The following is a 12663-nucleotide window of genomic DNA, read 5'->3' as shown; positions in this document are numbered from 1 at the left end:
GTATCTGATTTTCTGTAGTACCCCAAAGCTGGAAATAGGATTTTTCAGTTTTCATTTAGATAACGTTAAGGCTCTGAATATGTGTGTTTACACTAGCAAACTTCGCACATAGAAAACATCGGAGTTGATTTGTGTTAAATTAGTTGTTTAGGAGTAGAAGTTTTTAGGAAGTGGAACTTGTGGAGATTTTGCTCATTGAAGGGACTTTTGAGCGGGCCATGTCTCAGTGTCTGGAATTGCTGTGCTCTCATGTCACCCTCTGGGAACCAGTAAGTTCCAGTCATACCTCATCTCCTCCTTGATGCCTCTACAGGGTGCTTCCCAAGAGCTCAGGGTCTCTCTGTCCTCTCCAGACACTGGGAAAACTTGCTGGCCCTCCACCCCTGGGTCACCTGACTATTCTCAGAGGCTAGATTAGCTTCTTAAGCTTTTCATAGCTTGATATTTTATAAGATTCCAACTATATTTACATTTCCATCATGGTAGGTCCTGTGTTTTATATATATCTTTGCTTCTTCTACTGTATGTTTTACAATATAATTGGTTAGTTTATAATGCAGCGTGGGGGGGGGTCTTGTTTTAACTTCTCATGTATTAATATATACGTGTAACTGTCAATATAAGACCAAAAATACGTATTTTATAAAACAACAACGAAGAACATTTGGACACTGTTATAAAATTATTCACACACAGTGCTCAGACCCTCACAAATAGCAATAAATCTTCCTCACATTATCAAGGAACCACTTTGAGTGAAGAAAAACTATAAGGAGCAGAAGTCTGTTCATGAAAAGGAAAAAGGAAATGAGCAAGTAGATATCGATCTTGCCAAGTGAAGCAGTGAAAGAAAAGACTGTATGACCTTGTGAATTTCTTTCCATTATTTTCTCAAATACAATGCAGCGGCTCAGATTAAGAGAACAATGGCTGAGATGCTGGGAAAAAAATTCAAGCATCTGATAAATCGCTAGGAAATGGGCAATAACAAACTTAATGTAAAAAAAGGAAAGGCTTCCTTAGTTTCATTAATAACACATTAATGAAAAGAGGAAAGACTTCCTTAGAGTTTCAGTTATTGTTTTTAATCGAAAGTGGTTTTCTGGCCCGGCTAGTGTGGCTCAGTGGTTGAGCATTGACCTATGAACCAGGAGGTCACAAATCCATTCCTGGTGAGGGTATTTGCCCAGGTTGTGGGCTCGATCTCCAGAGGGAGTCATGCAGGAGGCAGCCAGTCGATGATTCTCTCTTATCATTGAGGTTTCTATCTCTCCCTCTGCAATCAATAAAAATATATGTCTTAAAAAAATGTGGTTTTCTGAAGAGCAAGGCATTTCTCAGTTTTGTAATAATACATGTTACCTTAACGTTTCTTTTGTTTGAAAGATTTGCTGTATGTGGAAAATTGTCTGCTGATTACCTACATCAATAACCTGATTTAAGTAAAGAACAAAGCTCCTTGGTTAACAGAGGAAACGGAAAAGTGTTGGTTGGCTACTCAGTGATCACGTAACGTGGTCTTCAGCAGTAGCATGGAGGCTTCATGGTGTAATGATAAAAAGGATCTGGGTTTAACCGCCATTGCTTTTCCCCCCTTGTCTCCCTGCTTTCCATCTTGATACATTTATTGATACAAAATCTACTGTAGGTACATTGAGACCATTCATCTTCTGCTGACAGTCCAGTGAGGGAGACACACTGGCAGTTGCAGTATCACCTAGTCTCATGTGGTAGATGCCCCCACGCCTCAGGCACAGGGTCCGGCTTTAGTTTATCACCTAACCTTCAATTGTTTATGAATTTTATCTGTTCTTCCTTTTTCATGAGGTCGTTGTGAGGCTCAGAGGGAGTCCTTCTCTGTTACCAAGAATTGTGAATTGTAAAAAATAAGTGCAAATATCGTTTTAGGTAATAACAATAATTTGATAGGATATAGGATTACCTTGTAAGCTTGGTATGTAGAATTTAAAAAGAAATTAGCATGGTAAAGGATTTATTTGTTTTCTTTCATTTGAAATCCTGAATTTTCATCTCCTCTTTGAACTCTCTCTCCCTTGTTTCTTTCTAAAACAAAACAGAAAAAAATCCCACACATTATTTATAGGAATTAATGTCTCACATTACCTTGTCCATACTTATGTTTCTGCACTTGCTACATGTGATTACTTATTTACAGTTCTCTCCTGCACCAGACCATCAGGACTTGAGGGCAGGGTTCATGTTTGTTCATCCTTGTTACCAGTGGCAACCACATATACTAGATGCTCAATATATGTTTGCTAAATAGATTGTAGAAGGAATTTTCCATGAGGTTTGTTTGTGTCTTTAATTATAGTCTCCGCGAGGCAAGAAGGATATTTTTTTTTGTCTGTTAAAGATAATGTCCAGACATGTGACAATAAAGAATTCTGGATGTTGTGTGCATCATATTAGGCATCTGGACCCATGGCCTGTCCTGCCCGCGGTCCAGAGGAAAGTAGGAGAAAGTTAGTGGTGATAGGGTCATTGACAGAATGGAGATCTTGGGAAACAGGAAATGCTAGTCAGCTGTGCAGGTGACACAGTGTAGAAATGTTTTCAGATATCTTAACCTCTTTCTTCACCGCCAACAGTGTTCAATTTCCTCTTCTCTGGACCTCACGTTTTCTTGTCTGCAGAAAAGAGAATTGAACCAGATGATCTTTCCATTCCTCTTCTATTTCGACGATTCTATTTGGAGATGGATAGTTATTTTATTGTTATTTGGTGTGTTTTCTTCATAAACAATGAGGTAAAATTAATCAAGCATTCTGCTAAATGTTACACACCTCCCTTCTTTCCATGTATTTATTATACACATACTATCAAAACAACATTAAAGCAAATTGGAGAAAAAGCAACACTGTCAAGGGGAGAGGACTTAAGCCAGGCTTTCTAGAATGTGAGGTGTCTGGGCAGATGAAAGGCAGTGGGGACGGTCACGGGGGTGGTGAGGAAGCACAGTAGCTTCATGCTAAGTCAAGGGTGTTGACGAATTTGGAAGATTGGATTAGTAGGAGAGGCGGCCTGGAATGCCTTGGAGAGTTCTCCTTTCATTCTGTAAGCAACGGAGGACCGTGTTCAGGCAGGAAGGGAGGACAGAGTTGTACCTGCTGACTGTCATCAAAGGCTTGGCAGGGGATGAAACCAACATGAGCAAAAAGGAAGAGAAGGGGAAGTTGCTCATGACAGGACTGGCACAGGGCTCTGCTAAGAGAAGACAAAGACTGGGATGGAAGCAAGTCCTGAAGGGAGGAGGGCCGATTCTGCCAAATAGTCATATCATTCAACTCAAAAGAGCTGGAAAGGACACTTCCAGCTGGAAGGATATGGCAGCTCCGCAAGTCTTTACCTCTCCTGAGTATTCCTCATAACTGATAAAATATTTATCTCGGCTGTCCATGTGGTTTGCAAAAAAAAAAAAAAAAGTTTATTAATGAGCTGCAGGAGAGATTTCCTATCTTTGTTGAACACAGGTGGATATTGGAGTCTCTGGAAAACTGAATGAAGGCTCATCGGTCCTCTTACTCTGATAGAATTTCTTGGTCTCCATTCTTAAAGAACCAGGCATATATCCAGGACTATTTTTAAAAATTGTTATTGAAGGGAATGTTCTTGCATGTATGCACTTTTCATTGTTCTGTAATTGTGTGTGTGTGTTTTTCCCCTCTAGCATATTTTGTTTTCCTTTCTACTGCTTGAGTTTTGAATTCCAGAATTATTTCAGTATTGTGCCATATGGGAACATGGGAGCTTGGCTTCACACTACTACTGACAATTTACATGTCAGTGTAACTGCCTGGCATGTTCCTCACTGTTTGGCATTCCTTTGCAAAGTATGCCTTTGTTTAGTCTTGAGGGAATAGGCTTTGCCGATTTTCCATATACTCAAGACGTGACTTTTGCACAGCTAACGACTGCTCCGCTCTGCATGGAATGTAGATGTTTGCATTTTCATCCTTCCTCCAATCTCCTCTCCATTCCTTTTGCATTCTGCAAGGTGTCTCATCTGTGTGAAGGATGGAGGCACTTTTTTTGCATGTAATTTCTAAAAAAAAAATTACATAGGTGATGGTGGACAAATGGTGCTTCTTTTCCAATTCACTTCTTTGGCTTTTACAATCCTACAGCCTGCTTTTGTATCACATTGAGCTCATTATAGAAAGCCTGGCTAATTAATTGTTATCCTTTGAAGTCACAAGATTCTTTTCTAGCCGTGTCCCTTGGAAGCTAGAAAAATATATTGTAAAAACTAAATGTTAAGTGTTTTTATGATTTTGTACTATAGTTACATATTACAGCTTTGTAATATATTCATTAGATGTACTAGAAAAATGTTTGAATCTACCCAGGGGATTTAAACTGGTGTGCCTCTGCATGTGAAACTCACGTGAATTGTTTAAATGTATGGGTATTTCCTTGGGAAAATCTTTAATATAATACATGTGAGGACCACTTTCGACTTGTCTATTTTAAAGATTGATTTTTATCTTAAAAAGAGATTAAAATGTTAGTACAGACATGGTATATCCTAAAATAATATGGTTAACTCAAGCCACACTGGCACTTGGGCTGCTTCTCTTCATTGAATTTCGGTCCTGGTTTTCCAGCAAATGCCGTGGCCGCCACCTGCTCCTATTTGAAGCAGTGATGTTTGCAATACGTCAGGGCAATTAGGAGAGTGGCAGCAACCCCAGAGGTAGTCATGGTGGTCACGGCCAGCTCAGAATGGTGGTAATGACGGAGATGAACCCTCGCCATGGGGAAGAAAGTGAGAGGGACATTTTTCTGAACTTTTAATGTCCTCAGATCTTTGCTTCTCAAGTTCTTAAAAACCCTGTGGAATAGGTATTGAAGGGTATTTGTTCTTATTTTGTTGTTGTTTAGTGTTCTAACTTTTTATTTGAAAATAAGTTTGGACTTCCAGAAAAACTGCAGACATATTTACAGTATATAGTTAAGGAAACAGAATCATAGGATAGTGATTCACTTAAAATCCAATGACAACATGGGTGTTCAATACATATTTACTGACCCATGGGAGGAGAAAGGGACTGAAACTGGGGTCTCCTGACTCTTTGTCTTGTGACGTTTTTTTGATTGCTCATTTGCCTTTTGCAAGGCTAAAAACCCACTCTTTTAGGTATGCATAATTTAATGCAAACTATAAGTTATTTATTGGAAGCTATACATGAAGAAATAGCTATAATTTTGCACATTATTTTGTAGTAATAAATAACGTACTCCACAGTGAAAAGACATTTGCAAAGACAACGTGTTAAAGTCTTTTAAGGCTGTTAATTGCGATTTATTTACCTATGTCATTTTTATCTTCACAGAAATTGGTCCAGTGACAGTTACCACGGATCCCAAGAAATTTCAGTATGAACTGAGAGAACTATATGTTCAGGTGAGTGCTTACTTTCAATTTTTTATTTCATTTTTTAGGGAAAGGAAAAATCATATACTTTTAGCTGATTTTTCTTATCTTTATACCCAAAAGAAGTTATTATTGACTAGAGGCCCAATGCACGAAGATTTGTGCAAGAATGGACCTTCCCTCCCCTGGCTGCAGGCACCACCTTCGCTCTGGCCAGAGCCGCCTTTCCTCCTCTGCTCCTGCTTGGAGTCACCTTTCTGCCTTCCCAAGCTGCCCAGAGGCCTAGAGTGGCTGGGGCGGTGTGTTCTGCCCCACAGAACCCGTGTATGCAAATGAACCCACCATATTTGTTGGGTTATTTTGCATACTCACTCCTGATTGGCTGCGGGCGTCATGAAGGTATGGTCAATTTGCATCTTTCTCTTTTATTAGTGTAGATGTTTCTGTTCCAGTTTGACTTCTTTTTCTCACTTGAGTCCTGAGTGAATTGAGCAGTGGATCGGGGAGTGTGATGGATTGGTTTCAAAGTATCACCATTCATTCATGCATTGCTGGTGGCTGCTTTCACTCAGCAGTGGCTGAGTTGAGTAGTTGTGACAAAATCTTTGGCCCACACAGCCTAAGATATTTATCATGTGACCCTGTGCCAAAGAGGTTTGCTGACCCCTGCTTGTGCTGAGTCCCTTCTCTGAGAATAATAAGGAATCATCTTTTTCTTATTTTATGGATTTGAGAGAGAAAGAGACAAAAAAATAAAAAACAACAACAACAACAAAAAAACACACATCAATTTGTCATTCCACTTATTTATGCATTCTTTGTTGCTTCTTGTTAACAGAGTCCAAATTAGACTTTGAAGTTTCATGTTTTAGTTTTACTGTTGGGTGAATGATGTAAGAACTGTATATGGTCATAATTGGGGCATATATTGAAAAACCCAAATTTTGATATTTCAAATAAGGGTCATCATTCTTATATTGTGCATATCCCTAGTTTAAAATTATTACTAAATTGAGTTATATTTAAAAAGTATCTAAGTAGATTTTATATAGCTATCCCTTGACTATATTTCTTATTTACTAAATTTATTCTGATAATTATCTTTACTACTATGCTTCATTTCTTTCCTCTTATATCATGGTATTTTTTTCTAGTCATTATCTTGATACTTAATTACAATTTACTTTTATGTCCCTCAACATAACATGTACTCTGTCACTTTGGATGTCCAGATTCTCTTAAAAAAAAATCTTTACATAAAAATTTCAATCCTGTATATAGATTGTGGGAACAAGAAATTGTATTGTGCCCTGGCTTGTGTGGTTCAGTTGATTGAGTGTTGTTAGTGCACCAAAATGTCGCCAGTTCAATTCCTGGTCAGGACACATGCCCAGGTTTTAGGTTGAATCTCATTGGATGTGTGCCAGAGGCAACCAGTCTATGTTTCTCATGAACTTTTTATGGTCTGTTATTCTCCCATGATCTCTGAAAGCTTTAACCATGTAGCTCTTATTGAGCATCTGATCCACCCATGGGATGAATTAGTGTCTACAGCAGAGTGGATTTAAATGGCTGTTGAATAAATGAATGCCATAATAAGGTGGCTTTACTTGATGGTATAAAAGACACCTTTTAAAAACCTAATCATTACTTTTAATTTAATTTAATTTAATTTATTTAAATCCTCACCTGCCACTGCAGCTACACTCGCCAGTCATAAGCCCAGCTTCTGGCTGAGCGGTGCTCCTGCTGTGGGAGCGCACTGACCACCAGGGGGCAGCTCCTGTGTTGAGCATCTGCCCCCTTGGTGGTCAGTGCATGTCACAGTGATTGGTTGGTCATTCAGTTGTAACAGTCGCATATATATATATATATATATATATATATATATATATATATATATATCTTCTATTATCTCTAGTGCTCCAGAGTTCCTTTAAGCGAAATAATCACCAGATAAATGTACTATAAATGAACACCACTTATGGAACATGTGCTTGTGAAAGATTTTGCAAGTATAATTTTTTCTTAATTTAAACCCACACATAGTAAAATTGCTTTTTACAAATGTAGATTCTCAAGCTTACTCAGGTCACCAAAATGGCAAGTAGCAAGGCTGGTTTCAAAACTGAAGGTATTGCCCTGGCCAGTCTGGCCCAGTGGATAGAGCATTGACCCTTGGATTGAAGGGTCCGAGTTCAATTCTGGTTTTGATCCCATATCTTCAGGTGAGGATTGACAAAGACACACACACAAAAATAAACTGAAGGTACTTATTGCCACTGTCCCTTAATCACTGTGCTACTTTTACTCTAAATATTGATTTAAATAGCCTTATTGATCTGCTCCAATTAAAATTCATTTAGATAATCTCTTTGTATTTTGCTTTAAAGTATGTAACTAGAGAACTAATGACAGATGTAGGTCAATGGCTGGTCTCCACCTCAATGAAATAAAGTTTTTCCTTAAAGATTTTGACTTGCACTTTTATCTCCATCACTGTGAGTAATGGTTCACCTAAAGTTACTGAGCAGCAAAGGACAAAGTTAATTTTAAACAAAAAAATTGCTCCCTTTGCTCAAGCACATGTTCTTGCTACTAAGAGTGGTAAGCTAAGAGGAGGACAAAGTGTGACCTCACACTTTGAGTGTGACTTTACAAACTCCTTGGAGAGACAAGAACAAGGTGCATTTTGTGAGACTTAGAGGTAGTGTTTATACTACAGTTGTATATGTAGGTGGTGTTTCATTGATTTTTATTGTCAGAATTAAAGCTTTAGTTTGCCGCTAGAGTTTTCTTCAGAGTGATGAATTCTCTCCAAAGGATCCTGTATCTTCAGGGAGTGAAGGATGGGGACTGAGATAAGGGAATGGAGGGCTTGGAGAGGTGATTCTTGGCTCTTTTCTGGCCATCCATCCTGGTGTCCTGTCCAGAAGCAAATACCTGGTTGATTTCTTAATGATCTTTTGTGTGTACTTCAAAGGACAAAGAGTAGAGAAGGGTATTACGGGCTGCAGGATTGCTTTTCAAAGCAGATTATACAGACGGGATGGGGTGGGTGTGGATTCTAATGGGAAATTACTTGATTTCTTTTCATATTGTGCATGTGTGGGAGTGTTCTCATGGGTAAATCCGTGAGTCATTGCAGAGTAAACATTGCATTACATGTGACAAAATAACATTGAAGAAGAGGGATCCACTGACCTAGGATGCCTGCATTTACTCCATACTCACTACTTAACCAACTGAGGGATTACTCTGTTCCCAGCAATAAGTACTGCATCTAATCTTGTCAGTTTTTAGATGATGGTAAGGATGGAGATAGTAATATTTTCCTTGGGAGAGTGTTCCTTAACCTAACGCCAGGATCCCCTAGAGAAAATGATAAAGCTCATTTCAACCAAGTGGATGTAAAGGAAATGAGTTTCTTCTCAATCCAAATTGCTCAGAAGTGGTTCTCAAGAGTCCATTTCTTAGGCTTTAAAAAACTCAAGAAGAATTGTAGAGACTTGGTATTGGTGTTAACTTTGAGTATTATTTGTCCTGTTACCCATTCAGATGTATGAATTCCTTCCAGAAACCAATTGATATCCCAGGCATGAACTGACACCAGTTAGAGATTGGAGAGCACTGGCCTTCGTCTGATGATACCTGGAGGCCCCCTGGCGTGATGTTTGAGTGTTCTGAGCTGAGGTGGACTTTCTTGGGAGGCATGTGGCATGGTTGAATACTGGTGCAGTCACCAGCTAACTCCCTCAGGTTTCCTCATGTAAACTTTAAACCAGGTCTCCATCCTTCTATATTCATGTTGACTTTTTAAAATTGTCATTTATCCTCTCTCTCTAGTATAGTATAGTATAGTATAGTCTCTCTTTTGAGATGATCTAGATCTTAGTTCAGTTTTAATTTGTGATTACTAGCTATTAGAAAAAACAATAAAATTGGTCTATCTCAAACTTCCTTATAACATTCATTAATTATCAATATAATGATTTAATTAGTAAAAATGCATTATGTTGATAACTTTTTTTTGTCAAGACCTAAAATAACACCAGCAATATGAATATATTTTATTGAATAAAAAAAATCACAACATTATAATCTCCTTCAACTGCCCAATAGCAAATGTGCCTCAAAGCCTGTAAAATCCCTGTGTGAGTGTTGGAGTGGAAAGGAGGGGAGAGATTTTAGTGGCAGGGTAAGGAGCACAGAGTAAACACTAAGGTCACAGAAGAGGCAATATGAGAAGGAAGAAAACCGGTCCAGAGATAGAATAAGCAGGAAGAATGCCTAGTTCTCCAGTAGGCAAATGGTGATTGGCTACAAGGGCCTCCTTAGACCCCGCCCCTCTCCTCTCCTGGCTCATTCTCCCCTAACAAACACGGAAGCCATCTTTTAAAAAAATTAAATTTAATCCTCACCCAAGGAGTGAGGATATTTTTTCCGTTGATTCTTGTTTAGAGAGAATGGAAGAGAGGAAGTGAGGGGGAGAGAGGAGAGCAAGAGAAGCCGGGATATGAGAAAGACACATCAATTGATTGCCTCCTGCACATGTGCTGAAGGAGGGAAGGTGCCAGTGGGGAATCTTATATACCATTGATGGGGAATGGAACCCGAGACCCTGGGGTGCTCAGGCCGATGCTCTCACACCACTGAGCCACTGCCTGCCTGGGCATCGGAGCCATCTTTAGGAGAGACCAGGAATCAGTCCCAACCAGGGACCAGGGCCGTGTCTTCATTTGATGGGGCAAAAATGAAATCATGATAAAAAGGCACAGAATCCTTGAAGGAGAATGGACAAAATTCTCTAAGAAGTAGAGAAGAGGAGAATTACTGAAAGGAGAATTACCAAACACCAAGATGTCACTTTTTCCTCAAGTTAACCCCGTGCTTACACCTGTCTTCTGAACATTAGACACTGGATGTGTGTTTCTGTTGTACTTGGCTGCCTCCATGTCATTTTCCTCTTCAAAGGACCATGGCTCATTGTAATTCATGTGAATTAGGAAGCTTTTGAAACGTTTTTGCATTATGAAAGGGACATCACTTGCTGATTTATTTATCAAGAAATCGAGTGCCAAGAACATAGTATCTTCGTGATTATTTGAATCGAAGTGAGCTGAATGTCTTCTTAAGACCACACATGGGGGAAAAAAGTTCCAACAGATGGAAAGATCAATAGTTGAAGGGTTAGGGCCTGATCACGGACAGGCGGTAACATTGAAAGGCTGGCTGTGCTGTGATTGCTGACCTTTGCTATGTCTGGAATTGAGCTCAGCAGCTCTCTGACTGGGACTCCACCTCCTTCAGACGAGCGAAGGCCAGCATGGTGGACTGCCTGGGATGTAAGGTCTCCTTTCGCTTTGATGGCGGAGATTTGAGGTTCAGGCTCTGACTGGCTCTCCGTTCATCCCTGCCATATTTTCTGCAAGTGATGAAGCCCAGCGCATGTCACTGACTGTAGAATTCTGCAGTTGTTCTGATTTATTATATCCTTGCTTGGACCCAACTTTAAATTAGATTCGATGTGATTTAATGGTTTCCACATGTCTTCTTGGTCATAGGCTCGCACAGCTGTATTTTTTAAGAACAAGGACGGAGGCTTGTAAACTTTTGCTGCTTGCCACTGAGAGTCACTCCTGAATTTTATCGGTAAAGGGCAAATGGTGCCAATAAGACAGTGCAGGCAATGGGTGTTCCCTGGGAAAGGAATATCCCCTTGACTTTGAAACGAGGCTGAAATCAGTGGGTTGTACTCATGTCAGAATAAGGGTAAAATGTTGCAATGGCAGTAAGAATTCCTTTGGACTGAGGCATGAGCCTATCTAAAGCGGGTCAGTTTTTTTTTTTTAATTTTTTTTTTATTGATTAGAGTTAGGCTACCTGGAAAACAACTGGATAAACACTAGTTCAGTGAAAATGGCTGATGAGGTCAGAAGAGTGGAAATGGGTTAGCAAGGAGAGAAATCCTAAGGCATAAGGCAAAGGCCTGCCCACAGCGTAGCCTTCCTGGTCCTCTGATGAGCATTTCCCCATTAGGTTTTGGACTAGGACATCATTTTCCTCCAACTCCTCTCGTGGTTTAAAGGTTCTGTTTATTCCTTTGCCACGTCTACACTGTTTTGTATTTAGAAAAGACAGCATACTAATCTGTGTTTTTATTACTATCTACATTGATAGGATTTCTTTTCATTCTTATTTAATCTTGTTTTCCAGGATTTTTTTTTTTTTTTAAGATAATTATTACTGTGACTCTGCAGTTACAGCCTTTTTTTTTCCTCTTTCATTCCGGGCACAACATTTATTGTAAAAGGTCACATGCTTCTGTTTTTTCCTATCTGAAGTGTCTTTGGCAACTTAGTAAACTATAGCCATCAGTAGACTTATAAAGATGAAATGAATATCCGAAACACTGAGCAAGAATGTGCCTACTGATAGAAATTAGTTTTATTTTAGAATTCAAATAAAATCACAAAGTTTACAAAGTCAGGCCCTTATATTCTTTTAAGAAATTATGCAGTTCAATGCGTTATAAAGTTCATCTTTCTCATCTTCCTTCTTCATGTAGGTGTGCAGGGAAAGAGAGAGAGAGGACAGAGGAAAGGGGAGAGGGGAGAGGGAAAGAGAGGGGAGAGGTTATGGGAGGGAAAAGAGAGAAGGGGAATAGATTAAAGATACCATAAATGGGAGGTGGGAGAGTACTATGTACCTTTTGAACTTGTACTTACACCTGGAATTAAATAACTTGAAATGAGATGGGCTAAGATTGAGTTACATTCAGCCTGAATACAGCAGATGAGCCTAGATTGTTTTGTACAATCCCATTCACTCATTTACTCACTGTTCATTCATTCGTCCATTCATTCATCAAACAGCAAATGGAACACTTACTGAATTTCCCCAGGGAACCCAAGATCTGGTGGGAGGAAACAGATAAATTATAATACAACTCAGCAGATGCTGCAATGGGAGAATGACCAGTCTTTGGTGGGCATCCGAAGAAGGAGAGTCGTTCTCCCTCTGCTTTTGCAGTGCTTCTGACAAGCTACATTTATAATTTATAAATAAGTGCGAACTTTTGGATAAACTTTGTGTGTATATATATTTAAACAAAAGTGAATAATTTATAGATTTCTGGAGTTGTTTGCAGTTTGATGCCTGACCTTAGTAAATGGAAGCGACATGAACTTGGTTCCTAATAACTTTTGCCAGGAAACCAACTTCATAGAAGACTTTCAGATCAAAGCAACAACTTGACAAATCAC

At 39.2% G+C, this 12663-nt stretch overlaps 1 protein-coding gene across 3 annotated transcripts in view; it reads left to right on the top strand.

Moving 5' to 3' along the window:
* HMCN1 (hemicentin 1) overlaps positions 1-12663 on the top strand; it is a 349616-nt gene that overhangs the window by 82673 nt on the left and 254280 nt on the right. For all 3 annotated transcript variants that reach the window (XR_006741944.1, XM_045583144.1, XM_036442229.2), the window contains exon 2: positions 5358-5428. Coding sequence is in view for 2 of the 3 variants with exons in the window: in XM_045583144.1 (XP_045439100.1) it covers positions 5358-5428 (71 nt within the window). In the remaining variant the exon portion in view is untranslated. The remainder of the gene's footprint in view (positions 1-5357; positions 5429-12663) is intronic.

This window comes from Pipistrellus kuhlii, unplaced genomic scaffold (assembly GCF_014108245.1).
Source record: "Pipistrellus kuhlii isolate mPipKuh1 unplaced genomic scaffold, mPipKuh1.p scaffold_m20_p_18, whole genome shotgun sequence".
In the NCBI taxonomy this organism is placed as follows: Eukaryota; Metazoa; Chordata; class Mammalia; order Chiroptera; family Vespertilionidae; genus Pipistrellus; species Pipistrellus kuhlii.
Note: the sequence above shows the minus strand (reverse complement) of the source record. Positions and strands in the feature narration are given on the sequence as shown.